This window comes from Corvus kubaryi, unplaced genomic scaffold (assembly GCF_017639235.1).
Source record: "Corvus kubaryi isolate FWS band 111438036 unplaced genomic scaffold, C.kubaryi_AGA036_p1.0 split3-37355, whole genome shotgun sequence".
Lineage (NCBI taxonomy): Eukaryota > Metazoa > Chordata > Aves > Passeriformes > Corvidae > Corvus > Corvus kubaryi.
The window spans coordinates 1,389,823-1,410,040 of NW_024582089.1; the positions used below are offsets into that span (position 1 = coordinate 1,389,823).

The 20,218-nt window shown below is 58.7% G+C and overlaps 1 protein-coding gene across 6 annotated transcripts; it reads left to right on the forward strand.

Moving 5' to 3' along the window:
• Positions 1-4,503: 4,503 nt before the first annotated feature.
• On the forward strand, positions 4,504-19,359 carry PTPN7 (protein tyrosine phosphatase non-receptor type 7). Of its 6 annotated transcripts, none has more exons than XM_042015935.1 (11): positions 4,504-4,927; positions 6,814-6,879; positions 11,061-11,289; positions 11,638-11,821; positions 12,236-12,320; positions 12,842-12,918; positions 15,125-15,262; positions 16,008-16,118; positions 16,640-16,797; positions 18,198-18,311; positions 18,842-19,359. In XM_042015935.1, exons 3-11 carry the CDS (start codon positions 11,159-11,161, stop codon positions 18,933-18,935), a joined length of 1,092 nt encoding a protein of 363 aa, XP_041871869.1. In that variant the 5' UTR covers positions 4,504-4,927; positions 6,814-6,879; positions 11,061-11,158; the 3' UTR covers positions 18,936-19,359. The 6 variants fall into 6 exon arrangements, with proteins under 6 accessions (XP_041871869.1, XP_041871867.1, XP_041871868.1 ...); XM_042015933.1 differs by lacking the exon at positions 6,814-6,879 and having other exon boundaries at positions 4,504-4,654; positions 4,747-4,927; XM_042015934.1 differs by lacking the exon at positions 6,814-6,879 and having other exon boundaries at positions 4,504-4,961.
• The last annotated feature ends 859 nt before the right edge of the window (positions 19,360-20,218 follow it).

Consider the following 20,218-nt stretch of genomic DNA (forward strand, 5'->3'; position numbering starts at 1 on the left):
GCCAAAAGCATCTGTGAATGTGTGGTCGCACCCCGGCCAAGGACACCACTTGCAGCACAGCCTGGCTGGTGATTCTTACCGACAGCTTCCCACGGCCTGACAATCACAGGCATGGCCAGCAGCTCCTCAGGCTGCCCAGCCCGGGAAGCGGGCATTCCTGGGCTCAGTGCACTCTGGCTGGTGCTTGGGGAGCAGGAACAGCTCAGTGCTGCAGATCTGCAGGGTGCTGCTGAAGGCGGAGACCAGGGCAGGGAACCCCATGGCGCATCCCTGCTCTCTCCATCTCCCCCAGCCCTGCTCCACCCAGCCCAGGTCATGCACCCCGACTGTGTGTAGGATGCTGAGCAGTTTCAGTGTTGTTCCAGCCTGGGGTCCATCCCTGCTCCCCCTGAGCCCGTCTGCAGTGGTGCACACAGGTAAGGTCACCCTGCCTGGTGGTGCCCACCCAGCTCCTGCCGCTGCTCCTCTGTTCCAGCCCAGAGCCCTCTGCCCAGCTCTCCTTCTTTGTCCCTGCCTGTCACTGAAACTCCCCTCTGCCCTGGAGGGTACCAGGGCTGGTGGAACTGTCCCACCAGGTCTCCAGGGAAACACACAGATATTTTCTCCCTTGACAAACATACCTTTCCCCTCCTTCACTGCACATTGTTAAAAGAGGTCATGGCAGAGTCTGCGTTTCGTCAGCCCCTGGGGCCTGGCTGATCCCTGGGGAAGAGGCAGCAGAGAGGAGGACGCTGACATGCAGGGGGGCTGTCACTGCTTGAATTTTCCTGACTCCTCGTGGGAGACAGGATCCATCTGGACCTCCTCAGGGTCCAGTCCTGGATCCTTACATGCTTAGTCATCCCTGACCATGACAAAAACATGAACCAGCCCCTTGCAGGGATGGAGCAAGAGGCACATATGGGGGGTCCTGTCAGAGCCCTGGAGCCAGGCAGCTCTGCAGGATTCAGCCCCACACACAACATCTGCCCAGAGTGCTGCATCAGGGTGCTGTGGGGCCTCTGGCTGGACTCCAGCTCCCCAAAGTCGAGTAACCCTAAAGCTCACTGAACTGTCCCCACTAGTGCTTCTGGGGACGGGCTCAGGAGGCCCACAGGAGAGGGGCAGGCAGAGCTGCCCAGGGGGCTGTGAGAGGAGCTGGAGATGCCCCTGGCAGGAGTCGTGCCCAAGTGAGACGTGATCTGCCACAGTGTTATGATGCCAAGCTGGCTGGTGGCATGGCAGGGCAGGGGTGGCCTGCCCCAGCTGAGAGCAGAGCTCGCTGCCTTGCACCCTTCTCTTCAGCCCTGGGAGTGCTCAGCTGGTGCTTCTCCATCCTCTCCCCGACTTGCCAGCAGCACAGATCTCTCCTGCCCTGTCCTGGTATCACAGGCCTGGGCCCCAGCACCACGGGCAAGCACCCCAGCAGTTCTGCTGCATCTGGGGCTCTGGTGACACCAGCTGCTGCCTCGATTTCTCCTCCAGTGCTGAAAGCTCCATGGCTCCATCCTTGAACTTGCTGGCAGGAAGTCCCCAGAGCAGCTAGGGACCCCTCTCAGCCCCAACAGCAGAAGAAAAGAAACTAAAAAACTCACAATTTCTTTGCTTTTCCTCCAGATCTGGGGCAGCTGTGGCTCCAAGCACCATAGCTTCCCTACTGTGAGCAGACATGAACATTTCTGGTGCCTGGAACTGGGACAAAGCAGACCCCATGTTCTGCAAGCTCCCATGGCTCACGCCTATGGCCACACAGTTGCAGCAAGACCAAGAGGACTCAGAGGAATAGCACAGCATCTCTCAGCAGGAGCATGCATGGCCCAACACAGCAGCTTCTTGAATTTCTGAGGCCAGAAAGCACAATCCAGAACAGCTTTCAAAAGCAGCCAGGCCCATATTCTGTTGTGGCTCAGAGCCGGAGGAGCAGCACTGGGCAGATCCATCGTCTCTGCATTGCTGCCCTCTGGCTGCCTCTGCTCATCCATGGCCAGTCTCCTCCAGAGAGAGATGGGATGTGCCACGGCTGTCAGGGACTGCCTCTTGCTATGCAAGAATCATCATACAGTTGTTCAGGTTGGAAAAGCCCTCTAAGATCATCAAGTTCAACCACTGCCCTAGCAGTGCCATGTTCACCACTAAACCATGTCCCCAAGTGCCATATTTATGTGCCTTTGACTCCACCCTGGGCAGCCTGTGCCAGTGCCTGATCGCCCTTTCAGTGAAGATATTTGTCCTAAAATAAAAGCTGCTGGCACATCCTCCCTGGCCCTTTGGCCCCAGGCAGCTGCATCCACAGACCCATCCTGTGCCAGCACCGGAGGACACAGGCAGCATCACATGCACAGTCTGTCTTTAGCAAGGTTAAGAATCCTAACCCCCCAGCAGTGACTCCCTTGCCAGCGGCTGGGCTCACCACACACTGTTTCTGCACCAGACAGTGGCTGAGCATGGGCTATTTTAACCACCTTTCTAGCTGTTATCAAAGGCCAGACGAGGATCTGGGCCCTCGTCACAAGCACTCCCTGGAGATCCCAGAGCAGATCAGGCTGCGGAAGGGCAGCACTGTTCCCCCGCGCCCTTCAGTGCGTGGGCGCAGGTTCTCTTGCAGCAGAAATGGAAGTGACGGCTTTCTAACCGCTTCCTTTCTTTCTGGGTCTCTGTCTCCCCTGCCCCTCCTGCCCAGCTCGTTTCCTGTTATTGATAATGGCCCCTGCACCCAGCAAGAGGTCACCAGGCTCAAGAGTTCCCCTGAGGGAGCAGCCCAGGGACTGGGCCAGCAGGGCTGTGCTGGGCAAACCCAGCAGGGCACAAGGCTCAGCCCTCGTGCTGGCTGCCGAGGTCCCCGCTGCTACAGCGTGCCAAGGGATGCAGAACAGGAATAACGTGATGAGTCTTCAGGATTTTCAGGCCTTTTTGTGCCTTTTTCATTGAGACCTGCTTTGCCCTGTGTGCTGTGAGGAATGAGAGGAGCTGGGGGTTTTTCTGTTCCTAGGAGACTTCTTCCTGCCCACACAGCTCGCAGGGTTCTGCAGGCAGTTCGAGAGGATGTGTGTGTGCCCTGCAGGTGTCCAAGCAAGGCGGACAGCTCACTCCCCAAGGGAAACTGAAGCACACAGCATCTTCTAAAAGCACAGCTCTCTTGGAGGCATCCAGGGAAGCACAAAAAAGCCCAAGTGACACGTGGATGAGACAGGTGCTGCCACAGGTGCTGGGGCTGTGTCCCCAGCAGTCTGTCATGGTGACCAAGTCATTCTGTGGCTCTTGCCGTCCCTCTGTGGCTTCTCCAGTGGCATTTGTTGGCTAGATTGTCAAAGTCTCAGCACTTGGAGGTCTGGTCCCACGTGTTGGCTTAGATCCCCTTTACCCTCACCCCCTGGGGACATGATTTAGTGAATGTGGCAGTGCTCAGTTAATGGCTGGACTTGATGATCTTAGAGGGATTTTTCAACCTTAGTGTTTCTGTCATTTCATTGTTCTATACTCCTGGCTTAGGAACAGTCCTCCATGCAATTACTCCACTGCAGAATGAACGGGGGGAGCTTCTTCCCACACGAGGAGAGGAACAAACCAAGCACTTTCAGTCTGGGAGATCACCTTTCCCAGGGGAGCTGTTCCTGTGCCAAGGCACCTTCTGTAGTCCACAGCAACACCAGCTCTGCGTCACTGTTAGCCCAGCCCAGCAGTGCTGGTGGTTCACCTGCTCTGCCCTTCTGCTGGAAAATTTGGACGAAAGCTCAGCTTGTTTGCAGGAGATACAGGAGGGTATCTAATTCCAGAAACCAAAAGTGGTTCTACTCAGCAGTCATGGAACCACAGAATATGCTGAGTTGGAAAGGATCCATCAGGGTTATCAAGTCCAACTCCTGGCCCCGCACAGACACCCCAACAATCCCACCCTGTGCCTGAGAGCTTTGTCCAAGTGCTCCTTGAGCTCAGACGGGTTTGGAGCTGTGATCACTTCCCAGGGGAGCCCGTTTCAGTGCTCAACCACCCTTAGGGTGAAAAACTTTTTCCTTTCTAATTTATACCTCCCCTGACACGGATCCAGCTGTTCCTGCTAGTCCTGGTCACAGAGAGCAGAGACTGGAGCTGCCCCTCCACTGCCCCTCATGAGGATGCTGAAGAGCTCAGTGAGATCTCCTGTCAGACTCCTCTTCTCTAGGCTGAACAAACCGAGCGATTCAAAGAAGAAAACAACCCAGCAGTTAAGCAGGAAATCCAGGTCCTGAACTCTTCCTCTGGTTCTCCTTGAGGAGAGGGCAGAAGCACAGGGGCTGGCAGGATCAGCGGCAATACCTTGCCAAAATGGACCAGCAATTGCTTCATTGCTCCCAGCTCAAGCCACAGCAGGAGCAAACTCTGCACAGACCGTCACCGGCCACGGGAGAAAGGTCACACATCCACTGCCTCCGAGTGGCTGCCCAGGTCAGCTCCATCCCGGCGGGATGCCCGAGCGTCCAGGCTGGCCGGCAGCGCTGCGCTGCGGGCTCTGAGCTCCCGCAGCCCCGCCAGCCCGGGAGGATGCTCTGCCGGGGCTGTCCTTGGGAACGCGCTCCCGTGGAGGACGCTGGAATAGCGAGCCGCTGCTCCCTGGAACAGCAATCCGCGGAGCTGCTTCCCTCCGCTCCCGGCTCCGGGCTGTCCCCAGGCCGGCGGGCGGGTGGCTCGGGCCCCCCAGGTAAGGTGCCCCACCTCGGCTGTTCGCTGCCCCAGGCCGGCTCCGCGGGATGCTCGGGATGACCGCACCGTCCTCCTCTGCCCCGCCGGCAGCCGATCGGCCAGTTCGCACAGCGTCTGCTCGGTCCCGAGGCAGCTGCTTCACCTTCAAGCCTGCGAGCGATGTTTCGGCAGTGGAGGAGATGGGCTAATTTCCAAAAGCCTGCAGGACATCCTGACTCCCAGTCGTGTCAACGGAAGCAGGACCAGCCCTTCCTGAGTGCCGGACCCAGAGGTGAAGGGGCCTGATGGGACCAAGCCGTGGTGTGGTAGGCAATCCTGGGGAGCGAGACCACTGGGAAGCGCCTGTGCTTTGGGTGCCAGCTCAGTGCCTGCCTAGGCTGAGGTGACTTTGGGGCTACCTCCTGTCTGGAGGGGGTGAGGAGAGGTGCTGGGGTGTGTGTATCAGGGCAGGGAGGCTGCATGAGGAACCCCGTGCTCAGGGGGCTGGGGGGGGCAGAAATGGGCATAAAGATTGGCTGGTCGTTAGTGGGAAAACAGGTCCCAGTCTGGGGCTGGAAGGTGCTCCTTGCACCAAGGGAACTGGCTGTGAAATCATGGCCAGAGGTGCGAGATGACCCCATGGAAGTGGAGTTTTAAAATGCAAGTGAACAAACAGCAAGTACCAGTCAGGGATAAATCCAGATCTTCCTCCCCAGGGCAACTACTCCATAGGGTCCCCATATCTTGCAGGAAGTAAACCCACAGCTATACAGACCCTTCAAGGCCCCTGAGACTCTGTCACAGAGCTCTCTAGTCCTTACATTCCAACAGATAATCCTAATGCACAGATGTCCACGGACAGAGGACACAGGGGATCCCATGTCTGGCACATCCCTGGTTGGGCCAGGCTGAATGGCTGCTGTGGTAACAGCTGGGAATCTTCCCTCCATGTCCATCCCTCCGTCGCCAACCCTCCCAGCACCACTCTGGGCATCATCATCACCCCTGACACCCCATTGCTACCAAGGTCAGAGCAGCAAGGAGTGCTGGGGGACAAGGGATGTTCTTTTTCTGGGACCTCACCAGTCCTTCCCCACCAGGGGAGGGAGGCAGGAAGGTGAGTGGCACAGCAGTGACCCTATGGGACCCCCTGCCCAGAGCCATTTCCTTCAGTGTTGCTTCCTCCCATCCCCTCCTGGGTTTCACCCTCTGGAGACTGTCAGGTTCCTCTTTGCTGACACCAGATTGCAATGGCTGTCCCGGCGTCCTGGTCCCGTCCTTACAGCACACTGACCCTGGCTTGGGATCTGCCCCCAGACTGGACACCGTCTGTCCTCAAAGCCAGGTCCTCCCTGGCCCCAGCAGTCCCTGCTTGTAGGCCCCAGCAGCTCCCTCTCTGCTCCCTGGGCCAGCCTGGTGCAGCTGGTGCAGACCTGGTGATGTGACACGGGACAAGCATGGCTGCACACGAAAGGCACAGTCCATGGCCAGAGCATCTCCCAGCTCTTTGCTCCCCACTGCACCCCTCTGCAAACCCAGCTGGTGTCCCTCAGGAGCAGCCAGCTGGCAGCATCATGTTCCAAGCAGGGGCTCAGAGGTGGCCGGAAGTGATGTGCCCTAAAGCGCATTTGGGGGGAGGGAGGGAGGGCATGTCTGGACTTCACTGCCCGAGGTCTGTGCACGCCCGCACGGATGGGCACCGATGAGTGACCAGGGATGTTTGCTCTGCACGTGTGGGTGTGCACCTGCTGTGTGCCCCAGCGGGGAGGCAGGAGGGGGCAGGTGTCATTCCCAGGAGGGCAGCAGACGTAGGTGGGTGCAGCAAGGTACAGGGGAAAGCTTGCTGCCCCAGTGGCACTGAGAGCTGAAAAATGCCCTGGGTCAAGCAGTGTGTTCTGGCTCCATCTGCTTCTGGTCTCTCTCATATCCAGTCTGTCTCTACCAGCTCATGCCTTGTTTTCCACCAGTACCTTCATTTTCGTGCTGGGGGTCTCCACAGGTCTGTGTCCCCTCCCATGCTCTCCCTTCAAATGCACCTCCTCAGCATGCTGGTGCTTCGGCAGAAGGGAGGAAGAGCAGCCATGCTGGCAGGTGGGAGCACAGTGAGGTCCAGCTGTGCACTGTCAGAGGCAGCTAAGGGTCAGGACATCTCAGCAGTGCAGACTTTTCTGCTCCTAGGAGCCTGGGCCATGGCACATCTCTGGACTACATCCCTACTTCCCTCCTGCGTTCCTTCTATCCTGGGTGAGTTGCCATGGCCAGGACAGGCCCCTCAGTCGCCATTGGAGTTTTCTGCATAAGGAAAAGCCAAAGGGGGCCAGGTGTGGTTTCCAGAGGCTGTATCCTGGGTGTCCTGCACAGGCACGTGCATGACTGGTAGAGCCAAGCCAGCAGCACAGGGAGGTCTGTGAGCAGCACAGGGAAAGTGCTGCAGGGCTTTTCTGGGGACATCCCTGAGCATGAGTACCTTGGTGTTGTGATGCTTCAGAGGCAGAGGATACGCTGCATCCCAGCATCTCAGTTTCCTCTTTTTGCCCTGAGCATGGTCCATTGTCATGACCAAATTCGAGTGGAACCAAATACGCCATTTTTGGAAAGGAAGTGCATCAGCATCTTTCCTGAAGCATCCGGGGCAGTTCATGACCAAGGCGGAACCTGGCAGAAGGAAGAAGGGATTTACTGCTGAAATCCTTTGAAATGCCCATCAAATCTCTTAAATCACACTGGGCCACAGATCACTGAGACGAGCAGTGCACAGGGAGCTCCTGGCCTCCACAAAAGCCTTTGTTCCATACCCCTTTTGCGGCTGGAGTTTGCGTCTTGCAGAAAATCATGTGTTGGTAAAAGGTTCCCATTCCCTTTGGGGAAAACCAGCCTAAACCCAGCTCCCAAAGGCCTGTGCTGTCCCGGGTCTCCTGCTCACTGTGCTCTGTGCAGAGGATCAGGATGTGCTGTGGTGCCTCCCGGGTCCAGTGAGGGACCCTGGACAGCCCCGCTGTCCCAGCCCCGCTGTCACAACCCCATTGCTCTGCTCCTCTGGGGTGCTGGCAGATTTGTGGCTGTTCCCTGGACCCTATGAGGTCTGTGAGGGTCCAGCTGTCTCCACCCTCCCTGTCACAGGTGGGGATGTTGGGAGGGAGTGTGGGCGCACAGGTGTCACTGACACATTCCCAGTGACTTCCATGTGCTGGCGGCCCTGTGGCATCTGCCCCAATGCCACACTGAGCTTGTCCCCCGCTTGTCCACCAGTGGCAGAGGAACAGGGCAGTGAGGAGGCAGCAAGATCAGATCAGCAAAAGGCAGGAAAAGCAGCTCCAGGGGTTTGCATCTTGGCTGCATCCTCAGGAATCCCTTAAGCTCAAAGACACCCAGATGGGACGGGTGCCCTCTGCACTTAGAGGGCAGATACAGTCCCAGCCTCAGGACACTTCTGCGTGTCTGACAGCCTGCTACTGCAGCACAGAACCCTGTTTGTTTACTCTGGTTCCTACTGAGAGCAAGTTTATGCAGCCACCTTGTTAAGTCCTGCTGGTCATCCCAGCAATTCCTGAGTTCCGTCAGGGACAGGTGGGAAGGAAGGGTCGTGTGTGGTGGGGCTGCCTCTAGGCCTTACAGCCGTGTTCTCTCATCCCACCTAGGGCAGGGAACAATTCCCCAGTCAGTCTATCCTCTGGCCACTCCAGGATCTGCAGGTCAGACACAGGCGCTGGTGGCCTTTCCTCCAGGATAAGGCTGTTCTGCTGCTGGCCAAGCCCAGCACTTTGCTCTGGAGCTTGGGCCCTCTGATCTCCTAACCCTTGGGTAGAAGGTGGCACTGGCAGGGTCTCCCAGGGTTGCCCAGGGAAGATGTCCTGGCACACCTGCAAGCACACACAGGCGTGCACAGACACAGCTCTCCAGCGAGGTGAGCGGGCACCGCACGGCCCAGGGACAGCACGGTCACCACAGTGAGCTGGGCTGGGGTGGCTCCGGCCGGGGCTCCCCGGGGCAGCAGGAGGAGCCCGCGGAGCAGACACGGGAAAGGTGTTTGGGGTGCGTGTGGCTGGGGGAAGCAGCGGGAGCTGCTGCAGCGCAGCGGGGTGGGGGCTGAGGAGGAAGGAAGCGTGCAGAGCCCGGGCAAGAGCAAACAGGAAGAACCGTGGGGATGCGTCAGGAAGGATGTGCAGTACCCCAAGGGCAGACCTGTCCTACCTGAGCCAGACCCCTGAGCCAGGGACCTTCCTCCCCAGATACACCCCTGCCCTGCCCTGCTGGGGAGGGGGAGCCCACACGTCTTCCCCCGAGGTACCCAGGGATGGTTGTGGGTGCAGAGGGGTGTCCCCACATGGACATGGGTTGGGGGACGGTGGGGTGGCACAAGGAGCACACTGTACAGGGGCAGGCACTGAGGTGGGAGGCACTGAGCGAGTCCTGGCACATTCCACAGCGGGATGGGGACAGCTGGGCACGGCCTGGGCGAGAGGACACGGGCAGGACAGCAGGCATGGGAGGATTCATTCTGGCTCCCTGCGGGGCAGGTGGGGTCTGGTGCCCCCAGAGCAGCAGCACTGCACCATGCCAAGCATCCTGCCTCACCCCTCCTGCCAGTGGCCCCCCATGGCTGAGCCTCGCCCATCCCTCCGTGCCCCACAGGTGGCACCAGTGCTGGTCATGGCTTGTCACAGAGGGCATCAAGCACACCCCACCAGCCCCATCGGAGATGCCTATGGAGACACTGCAGGGTTTTGGGGGAGGCCAGGCCGTGCCCACAGGCGCAGGACGAAGGTGGGGCGGTGGGGAGCAGGGCTGGGTGTGCAGGCGGCCCAGCAGAGCCGAGCTGCAGAGATGTGGCCGGTATGTGTGTGGGCGGCAGCCGGGGTGGGGGAGAAGGAGGGAGAGGAAGCAGCAGAAGCAGCAGCTCCTTTGATAAGCAGCTTCCTGAACACTTTCAAACCGTGGTGTCAGACCGACACGCGCGGTGCCTGCGGCCTGTGCCGGGACCGACCAGCCCACGCCACAGGGCAGCAGGTAGGCAGCCCCCCAGCCCAGCCCAGCCCAGCCCAGCCCAGCCCAGCCCAGCCACGCTGCCCGCTGGAGAGGAGACCCCCGCCGGGCAGCGCCGGGCCCTGGTGCCCAGGGGCGGTGGGCATGTGCTCGTGGACAGGCAGCCCCAGGCAGGGCTGGGATGCTGGGCAGGTGATGGGAGCACTCTCCCTGCAGGTGCTGGCAGCTGAGGTACTTCCCAGGGCCCCTCTGCTGGCGAGGGCATCTCCCAGGTGTTTCCTGGCTGGAGTGCGAGGGACAGCTGCTGGGATGGGAGCTGGGCTGTCTCTGGTCAGGATCTCTCCTGGTGCTGCCGCTCCTGCTAAGGAGCTGCTCTTGTCCTGCCTGTCTGGAGAACACCGGGACACCCTGCATGGGGTATAGGGATGGTGTGAGTGGCAGTGGTGGCATTGCCACCCCCAGAAATGCCACCGAGCAGCAGGGAATCATGGGGAACAGCTCCTGCCCTAGCTGTGTTCCCAGCACCATGTGGACCCCGGCTCTCCACAAGACCTCCCTGAGCAGATGGGCTGCCTGGGATCCCACTCTTCGCCCACCAAGAGCTCTGACTCTGCATCATTCCCTGTCTCTGTGGGTCTGTCTCCTCCTCATGGAGGCAGCTGGGGATGAGCAGGAGGCTCAGGATCCCAGGGTGCTGCCTGCCCCATGAGGAGCTCTGCCTGGAAGTGAATCAGCATCACCTGCACCTCCCCAGCCCTGCCAGGGGCTGACCCGTAGCTGGTGATGGGGAGAGCCTGGCACCTTCCCCAGCCCGGCTGCCCCATCGCCTCTTGCTCAACCACCCAGATAAAGCAGTTTCCTCTTGACAGTTGCTGAGACCCACAGGATGGAGGAGGCTGTCCCAGGGCCATCCCTCCCTTGCCAGAGCCATGAGGCTGCTGTGGGTGCCTGGTCTGTGTCTCTGGGCAGCAGGAGATGGCCAGACTCCGTGTGGTGGCTACAGCCACCTCGTGTCACCTGCTGGACGCTGCTGTGCTCACACGTTCCAGCTCTCATTCTTCCCACCGTGTCCCCAGGCCGAAGCAGGGGGATGTGATGGGGAAGGGCTGGAAGCGCAGGGCATGTGCTTCCATGGAGGGGAAGAGCTTCTGGGGCTCCCCCAAACCACACCACACCCTGCCACCACACAGAGTGGGTGTCCTCCCCTCAGGGGAAGCAGGTGCTCCTTGGTGCCATGCCCAGCATCACCAGTGGTGCCCGTGTGGGCTGCAGTGCTGCAGGCATCCCCGAGGGTGGGTGTGCTGGGAGGTCTCCATCTGCCCGGATACGGGGGCTTGGGGTCCTGGTTCCAGGACAACTGAGGACTTAAAACCCATCCCTTGCTTGCAGACCATCTGCCAGGGGCTCCACCCAGCGTCTCACATCTGCCTTTTCTTTTCCAGCTGCTTTTCCTCTGATGGCTCCATGATTTCCCAGGAGCTGAGGGCCCCCCGTGTCCCCCCGCTGTGCTTCAGGACGAGGGCTCCGTGGCTGCTGCAGCATGGTCCAAGCCTGCTTGGTGTGCTCCAGAGTTCATAGGGGCAGCCTGGCAGCCCAGGCAGCTGCAGCAGACATGGACAAGCCAGACAAGCCCAGTCCCTCTGCCAAGAAGCACGTGCGCCTCCAGGAGAGGTGAGTGTGGCTCCCCCCTGGCCGGGGTACCCATGGCACTGCTCATCCCCAGGGCTCCCCTAAAATTCCTTCCTGCCAGCCCTCTGCCTGCCAGCCTGTGCAGGTGCCAGGTCTGAGTGTGGGGGCAGCCCTGGCCCCCACCCAGCCCAGGACAAATCTCGACACCGTCCTTCAGGGGCTTCCCAGCCAAAAGGCAAAATGATCAGCTAGTTCCTTGTTCCCCATCTGCCGGGGTGTCTATCTGGCTTTTGCTCAGTGTGGGGTGGTTTTATCTGATGATACGGGGGGTGGGCTGTCCTTCTGTCCCAGCGGGGCAGTAGGTCAGCCAGGGACCCCTCTGCCTTCCAGGAGGGGCTCCAATGTGTCACTAGTGCTGGACATGAGCTCTCTAGGGAACGTGGAGCCCATCCAGCCTGTCTGCACACCACGGGACATCACGCTGAAGTTTCTGAGGACATCCAGCCACGTGCTGAGGAAACAGGAGCTCCAGCAGCATGCCCAGAGCCTGGCACAGCTCCAGGAGGAGTTTTCGGTGCGGTGATTCCCTCTCTCTCCTCACAGGAAGGGTGGCAGGGGCTGGCGGTGGTGGGACTGACAGGGGTGAGCATCAGGCTCTGAGCCCGGCTGTGCCCCACAGCCCCAGTGGGAGGGCAGGGGGTGTGGGCACACAGAGGGGAGGGGTGCCCGTGTACCACCTGCTCCTCGGTGCACACATATCCCATTGGGGTGCCTGGAAAACCCTGTCCTGCCCTCCCATGCCACCCTCTTCTCCCAAGGTTGCGTCTCTGGAAGGAGTCCCACCACAGCTGGACTCATCCCAGGAGCTGGCACCTCTGGTGATGCCCCTGGGTTAGCTCTACCCTGCTGGGAGACCAGGTCTGCCACCACCAGGGGACACAAGTGGCAGCGAGGGGCTTTTCCTTATTGCTGGTTTCTCCCCCTGCAGAAAATCCCACCCAACTTCGTGAGTCCGGAGGAGCTGGAAATCCCTGGACGTGCCTTCAAGGACAGATACAAAACCATTCTCCCCAGTATGTGCCACTGTGACCCTTTGCCTCCCACTTGCCTGTGTTTGCTTGTGGGTGAGGGTGACTCAGAGCAGCCCTGGCACTGGGGTGGGCACTCCTGGGGTTCTGCCATGCCTGCTCCTACTGCCCGTGCTGCAGGAGCTGGGTGCCGTGTTCCAGGGGGTGGGCACAGTGCTGTGGGGTGGCACATGGGGAGCTGTCCCTGGGGTGGGTGTTACTTGTCCCCAGGGCACGGCCTTAAGGGTGTAAAGGCTGAGCATGTTCTGGAAGGACTCAGCTGGGCTCTGGTCAGGTGCTGTGGGGATGTCCTGAGGGGTCACTGGGGATGAGTTATCCCACCTGCTCACCACGGTGCCTGCAGGTTTGGGCTGCAGCCAGGCTGTGCCCTGCCAGGTCAGGGAGGCTGAATGGGACAAGAGCAGCTGTGAGGGAGGGTGCAGGCAGCTCTGAGCATGGCATGCAGCAGGAGGACTCAGCCTCCAGGCAGGATCAGTCCCTTGGGCAATACCTGCAACATCTTTCAGATCCTGAGAGCCGGGTCTGCCTCAGGAGGGCCAGGAACCAGGAGGAAGAGAGCTACATAAATGCCAACTACATCACGGTGAGTGTCCTGCCAGGGCCTGCAGCCCAGGACTCACAAGGCACCGGGCTGCAGCTGCCACACTGGGTCACATGTGCTGGACACTGTTGCCTGTCCCTTAGCTGGGCCAGTGTGACTTCTTGTGAGACCAAACCATAACAGGATTGCTGGGAAGGCCTGGATTTTTGGTACCTTTAGCAGTTTTATACTAGGAGAAGTGGCTGGAGATGGAGGATGTTTGGAGCTGTGAAACTGGGATTCCTGTGTCCTGTGGCTGCCCTGGGGCAGCAGACTTAACTTGCCAGCCCTTTTGGGGCTGGAGAGATGTGGCTCCAGCTGTGCAGGGCAGACACGCTGTTCCTTTTGGGGGGGAGAGTCTCCTGAGGGAGCTGCTCTCAGCTCCTGGGCAGATGGAGCACCCCGAGAGGCTCCCTTGCAGGGGCTGCTCCATCTCCTCCTCACACACTAGCCCATGGTCTGGAAAAGCCATGGGAGGCAAGCTGTGTCAGCAGATTATGGCAGCTCAGAGATCCTCAAACCTCACACATCCTGGGATTTCCTCTCTGCTCAGGGAGCTTGTGGCAATTTCCCAGGAGGAGAGCTAATGAAGGTGGGGTGTGGCTTATTTTTGGCACCCAGTGGGGTCCCTTTCCAGCGACTGAGAAGTCCCCAGACCCTAGGGTGTTACTGAGACAGCCTGATTTTGATATCCATCCCTGTGCCAACCTTCCAGGCTGCAGTCTCTCCCACGACGGGATCTCGTGTCAGCCAGGTGCCAGCTTTGCCTGGTGGGCAGGCTTCTTTCTGAGCAATTAATCTTCAGCACCCTTCCCTTGGGGCTGGCCAGGCCACTGGGAAGCAGAGGTGGGGCCGTGGCTGCTGTGAGTGCTTGGCAGTGAGGGAAAGCAGGGCTTGGGAAAGCAGCCCACAGAAAATGCTGTCTGGGGTGGCAGACAAACCCCTGGGAGGTGCTCGGAGGGTGTGGGTTGGAGCTGGAGGGCACTGAGGAGCATTTCTTTTCTGATGGTGCTTGTGGCTGAGATCCACTGAGACAGCAGTGCCCAGCACCCCGCAGGGAGGGTCAGAGCAGCTTTGGGACAGGAGCACTGTGCCCAAAGCTGCTGGGAGGCTTGTCTGGTCCGAGGGCAGCGTGACCACGGGCAGCAGAGGAACTGTGCCTTCCCGAGGCAGCCTGGCAGCGTGCAGCTGCATGCCAGCTGACACTGGCACTCTGTCCCTACAGCCCAGGCTGTGCCTGGCATCCCCTCTGTCTCACATGAGTGCTGACTGTGCTGCCCGTCCCCCTGGCACACACACCTGAGCACACCTGTGCCCACACACCCCTGTGTGCAGCTGGCATTTCCTGACCCCTTCCTTCCCCTTACCTCTCCAAGGGTGTAGCAGTGCAGGAATTTGTGGGCACATCAGAAAAATCAGCAACCCAGCCTGCCTGGGCATGCCTGGGAGGCACAGGAATCTGGGAAGGCTCTGCAGGCCTTTGATCAGCCCCACCTGGGACTGATGCTCTTCCTGCTGCTGGTGTTCCATGAAGTGTTTTTGAGCATGGGGTGGTGGGGAGAAGGTGGAATTCCCAGGGTTGACACCTCCAGGTCTCCTGAATGGAAAATCATGTTTCCTAGGAAAAAAATGATCCTGAGGCCTGAAAATAGGGCTCTGCAAAATGTTCCTGAGAACATTCCTGTCCCTTAGCTGGGCCAGTGTGACTTCTTGTGAGACCAAACCATTAGCAGGACTGCTGGGAAGGCCTGGATTTTTGATACCTTTAGCAGTTTTATACTAGGACAGGAAGTGATTGGAGACAGAAGATGCTTGGAGCTGTGAAACGGGGATTCCTGCTTGTCCTTGTGGAAACACCCACAGTGAGGAGTGCAGCTCCCTGTGTGAGCTTTGCCTCGCCAAGGCATCCATCACGCTGGCTCTTGTCACACTGATAGCCTGGGGATGCTTGCAGGCACTTGGGTGTACAAGGCCAGCTTCAAGGACTTGCTCCTGGGTGAGGGGACCAGCGGGATGGGGGGGAAGCCTGGGGGTTCCTCAGCAGATCTATAAAAGCATTTTAGGGACAGGTTTAGTAGGAAACAGCATGTGTGGCTCAGCCTCTAAACTGTAGAGGCAGAAAAGCTTCATGAGGGCCGGAGTGGCCTGGAGACAGGCCCCCCTCCCCTCGAGGCCCCCCAGCCTCCCTGACGGGCCGTGTGCTGGGCAGGGCTACGCGGGGCGGCCCCGGGAGTACATTGCCACGCAGGGACCCTTGCTGAACACCGTGACCGACTTCTGGGAGATGGTGTGGCAGGAGGAGGCGCCTCTCATCGTCATGATCACCGAGCTCCAGGAGCGCAAGGAGGTACCGCTGACCCTCCCCGGGCTCAGGCACCGCCCGGCCAGGGGCACAGGGGGAGCGGGGTGCTGGTGACAGCAGAGGGTTGTGTGAGGCCAAACATGGGGTCTGTGCACCCACTTAGTGTGCTTTCGTCTCAGTGGATTCCCTGATGGATCACAAGTGGAGGAGAGAACCCCAGGGCTGCAGCCTTGGCCCTACCTGGCAAAGCTTTTCCTCCTCACATGGCTGTGTGCCCTGGGCACGCTTTACCAGCTGGATAATAGGATAAAAACCCCTGGGGATGGGGCAGAAGCAGTGGGCAGCAGTGCCCCTCTGGCCCCCCAAGCTCTCCCCTGGGCTGGGAGCTCTCAGCCAGGGGATCCAGCCGGGATGGAGCTGACAGCACCTGCCCGGGGGAACTGAGAACTGGAAATTCTCCTGGCCATGTCCTTGCTCCCTTCTCTCCCAACAGCCTCCCTGTGCCCTGGGTCCTGCTGCATCTGGAAAATTCCAGGGCTGAGGAAGGCTGTGCATCCCTGGGGCCTGAAAGCCAGGGCAGGGCACGGGAGAGGGTGCAGAGCAGCAGGTGCAGGGACAGGGATCCATCCCTTCCTTGCTTTCCCTCTGTATCACCCTACATCCACCTTCCCCGCTCTCCTACCACCCCCACAGTGATGCCCCCTCCCAAGAGCACTGACCCAAGCACAGTTCAGACATCCAGGGGGTGCCTTGAGCATCTCCACAGCTACAAACCTGCCTTGTTCTCCAGAAATGCGTCCACTACTGGCCCGAGAAGGAGGGCACCTATGGCCCCTTCACCATCCGTGTGCAGGCAGTGAGCGAGTCTGTGGAGTACGTGGTCCGGGAGCTCTCCATCCAGGTGGGTCAGAGAGGGAGCGCGCTGGGGCCCAGCAGTGCCCCTGACACCCCTGGGATGTCCAGTGAGATGGCAATGCTGTGTGACAGGAAAGAGCAGGGTCCGTGATTCTCAGGAGCCCCTCCTGCCTGGGGAGGCTGGGAGGGAGCAGGACTCAGCCCTGGGCTACAGAGGAGAAGGGGTCAGCTGGGCAGCACCACCAGCCCGGTGTTTGTGTGCTGTGCTGTCGGGCTCTGCCCCATGGGCTGTCTGTACTCTCTGGCTGACACCAGCCTAAAGGATCCTGCTTTGCCTGGACGGTGGTGACAGTGTTGGAACACTCTGCATCTGTTCTCGTCTTCTGGGATGGGACACATCTGGCCCAGGGGTCTCTCCCTCATGTCTGGCAGAGGCTCAAAGAGGGATTTGGGAGGAGGGTGGCAGAGATGGGTACAGGCTGCCTGGCCTCTGCTGGAGCTGCGCTCCACGTTTCATTTGGCCCCTGCTCTCACATCCCGATTTCTCTCTGTTCTGTGCTGGAGAAGCTTGAAAAGGAACGCCGCAAGGTCAAACACATCCTCTTCCCTTCCTGGCCGGACCAGCAAACACCTGAGTCAGCCAAGCCCCTGCTGCACCTGGTGTCCAAGGTGGAGGAGACTCTGCAGACTGCAGCCATCCCAGGGCCCATCGTGGTGCACTGCAGGTAAGGGCTTGCACCTCACCTGAGCCCCGTCTGTGCTTCACCTCGGGGTCAGGCTGCAAATGCCTGAGGGGAAAATCCCGCGTGAGTCCTCATGCACGAGTCCTGCTGTGGTGCAGAAATCCTGGGGCACAGCCACCCCACAGCAGAGCTGTCAACCAGCAGCTCCTGTCCTGGCAGCAGGATGGTGGCAGATCCTGCACCTGCGTCCATGGGCAGCTGGGTGGGAGCAGGAGAGGTCTGCATTTGGGACCCAGCCACCAGCCCCACCGTACACCCACAGCTCTGGCTCTGGAAGATCCTTGCTTGAGCGGGGAGATGGAACCAGATGACCCCATGTGATGCCTTTTCCCTGGTCCTAGAACCATGAGCCAGACACAGTTAAGGGATGAAAGGGTTCTTACTTTGGTATTTAATAAGGATCCTTATGGTGCAACAGTTCGTGAAGGTGGAATACACCAAAATGCACACACACGGTATATCACATATATAATCTTCTACACCTTATAAATTAGCATATCTGACCAAGATTCCCCAATGAGGAGCTTAAATGAATGGTGTGACATCTCCTTATTCTAAAGTATTTCCTCCCAGATGGGCTTAATCCTAGTTTACAGGATATCTTCTAGAGGGGCCTTGCTTTCTCAAGATAGCGTAAGGCTTTTCGGCCTCCAGCTGTGAGGCCTTTAGGATGTTTGGTCTTCTCGCTTAGCAGAATACCAGGACTATATTAAGATACCAGGCTTAAAGTATTACAAGTATGTATGCTAAGAATACTGGGAATACATAAGAGGTATATAAAAAGAAAAGGCAAAAAATCATGGCATCACAAGGCCGGTCCCTTCGAACCTGACCCATTCTGTAATTCTGTGATTCCTGCTCTCTGTGTCACCAAGCATGGCCTGTGGCTTGGATGTGGAGCCATGTTTCAGGACAGCCCTCCTGCAGGATGTGGCCTCTGCCTGTTTCCTCTCCTTGCTAAGTGAATTTGGGGACAGTGGAGCAGAGCACCCAGTTGTCCCTGTGGAACACGCTCAGCATGCACTGCTGCAGGCCGAGTGCAAACCACTGGTGCTGGGGTTAGAGCCCAGCTGGGAGGGGAAGGGGCTGCAGAGCCCCCTGCACTGCACAAGGACGGGGCACAGACTGGTGTTGTGCTTCCAGAGCAGCTTCAGCTGCTGTGAAACACAGCAAGAACTCCTTGCCATGGCAGAGTGACCCCAGCCCATGGCTTTTGGTGCCTGGCTGAGAAGCTTGGTCTGGCAGCTGGGGCCAGGACCCCCTCATCCCTCTAGGAAGAAATCACAGCAGCAAACCAATCCAGGAGTGCATCCAGCTCAGCAAGATGCAGGTGTGGGCAGTGGATGCTGTCGGTGCTCAGCACAGCTGTGTCTGTCCTGCAGCGCAGGCATTGGCCGCACCGGCTGCTTCATCGCCACCAGGATCGGGTGCCAGCAGCTGAAGGACAAGGGGGAGGTGGATATCCTTGGAATCGTGTGCCGTCTCCGCATAGACAGGTGGGTACTCAGAGCACGTGGCTCCTTGGAGGCCTGGGAGGAGGGGTGTGGGAGGGATGTGGCAGAGACATGGGGATGGGCATCCCAAGGCGACTATTTCTGATGGAAACCAGAAGGGTTGCTGGAGGATACAGATGTGTGGATGGCAAACAATTCCCAGTGCTGGGCTGGTTCTGCTGTCAGAGCTGCTGTAGCTCTGACCTGAGGACATGAGGGAGAGTAAAGGGGCTGGGAACCTGGCAGCCGTCTGCTCCTCCCTTCCAGCTCAGCCACTAAACCCAGAAACACTCCATCTGGCCACTTTTCAAGAAGCACAGGTGAAAATTAGCACCAAATCAGTTGCTAATCTCATTTTGAACAGCACAGCAATGCTTCTGAACCTCTGCACTCTTTGGGCTGCTCTGGTGCCTGTTTCAGAGGCATCTTGACATGGCTGGTGAAGCGGGAATATCTGTGCCCTGGGAGCAGAGAGCTGGGAACAGGGTTCTGTGTTTGGTGAAGCGTCAGCGAGCCCTGCCTTTCCCTTGCAGAGGTGGGATGATCCAGACGAGCGAGCAGTACCAGTTCCTCCATCACACACTAGCTCTCTACGCTTCCCAGCTGCCAGAGGGGGAAGGCCGCTAGTGCAGGGCTCCCACCGGGCTTCTGGCTCTCTGCTCTGACCTCTCCTGCACCAGCCTCGGGGGACACCTTCACCAAAACCTCTCCTGATGCTGCCAGGCCACAGAGCAGCAGCACGAACGTCCCTCAGGATGAGTACAGCTGAGTGAACCCACGGGGACGGTGGCTTTGGACCCTGGGGATGAGCAAGGTGTGGTGGTGCGGTGGGTGCTCGAGGCACTGCTGCCGGCTCGAGGCAGATTTCACCCATAGAAAGAAGCTTTGGCTTTTGAGAGGTGCAAGATCCTGAAGCAGAAGAGCAAGCTGTGCAGAGGAACTGCAGCTGGCAAGCGCCGGGAGCACGGTTTGCCTTTCGGCTGCACTCAAATGTTCACCCCGTGAGACGCAGCGCTGGTAGAACTACCCCGAAATAAACGGAGCCTCTGTCCTGGCTGTGCATCCTTTGTGGGCAGGGCTGGGCTTGCTCCAAACATGCACCATGAAGCTCTTCTTGCTGAAGACACCTTGGTGGCTTGGTGCATGGTCAGCTAACAGCGTTCCATAGCTTGCTTTCCTCTCCACCTTCAGCCAACACCTTCTCACCAGCCTTAAAGTAGAACCATGGAATATTATTAAGGTTGGAAAAGAGCTCCAAGGTCATTGAGTCCAACCTCTGATCGAATCCCACTGTGCCCACTAAACTGTATCACGAATTGCCATGTGTAGTTGTTTCTTGAACAGCTCCAGGGATGGTGACTCCACCACCTCGCTGGGCAGCCTGTGTCAGTGCCTCACCACCCTTTTAGGGAAGAAATTCTCCCTAATACCCGACCTGAACCTGCCCTCTCCCTAGCAGGGGAGAGTCCCAAGCTCAGTTTGCAACTGATGTGTCCCCAATTGCCTTCTGTTGTTACATGAGGGTGGGGATTTTGAGTTCTTGGGGTTTTTTTCTGAAATCAGAACAAAATAATATTTGGGTTTTATTCGGTTGTCTTTTTAACTGATAAATCCAGGGGGGGAGGGAAATAGAAGATGGAAAAACATTTTGGCATAAAGCACGGAGATGGGAATATTCTGTAACGTATTTTGAAGCTATTCAAAGCTGCCCTTGGCTGATGCACATCACACACCTGCTTGGGCAGTGAGGACTGGGAAGGAGATGGGATCTGCCCAGTCTGTGCCAGCCTATGTCACAAGCCCTGACATGACCCAGTGTGAGATCCAGGGAAGAAAGGGCCAGTCTTCCTGCTTTCCTGGGCTCCCTGAGCTTCCCCAGCTCAGGGCTGTGTGCATGACCTACCCCTTCA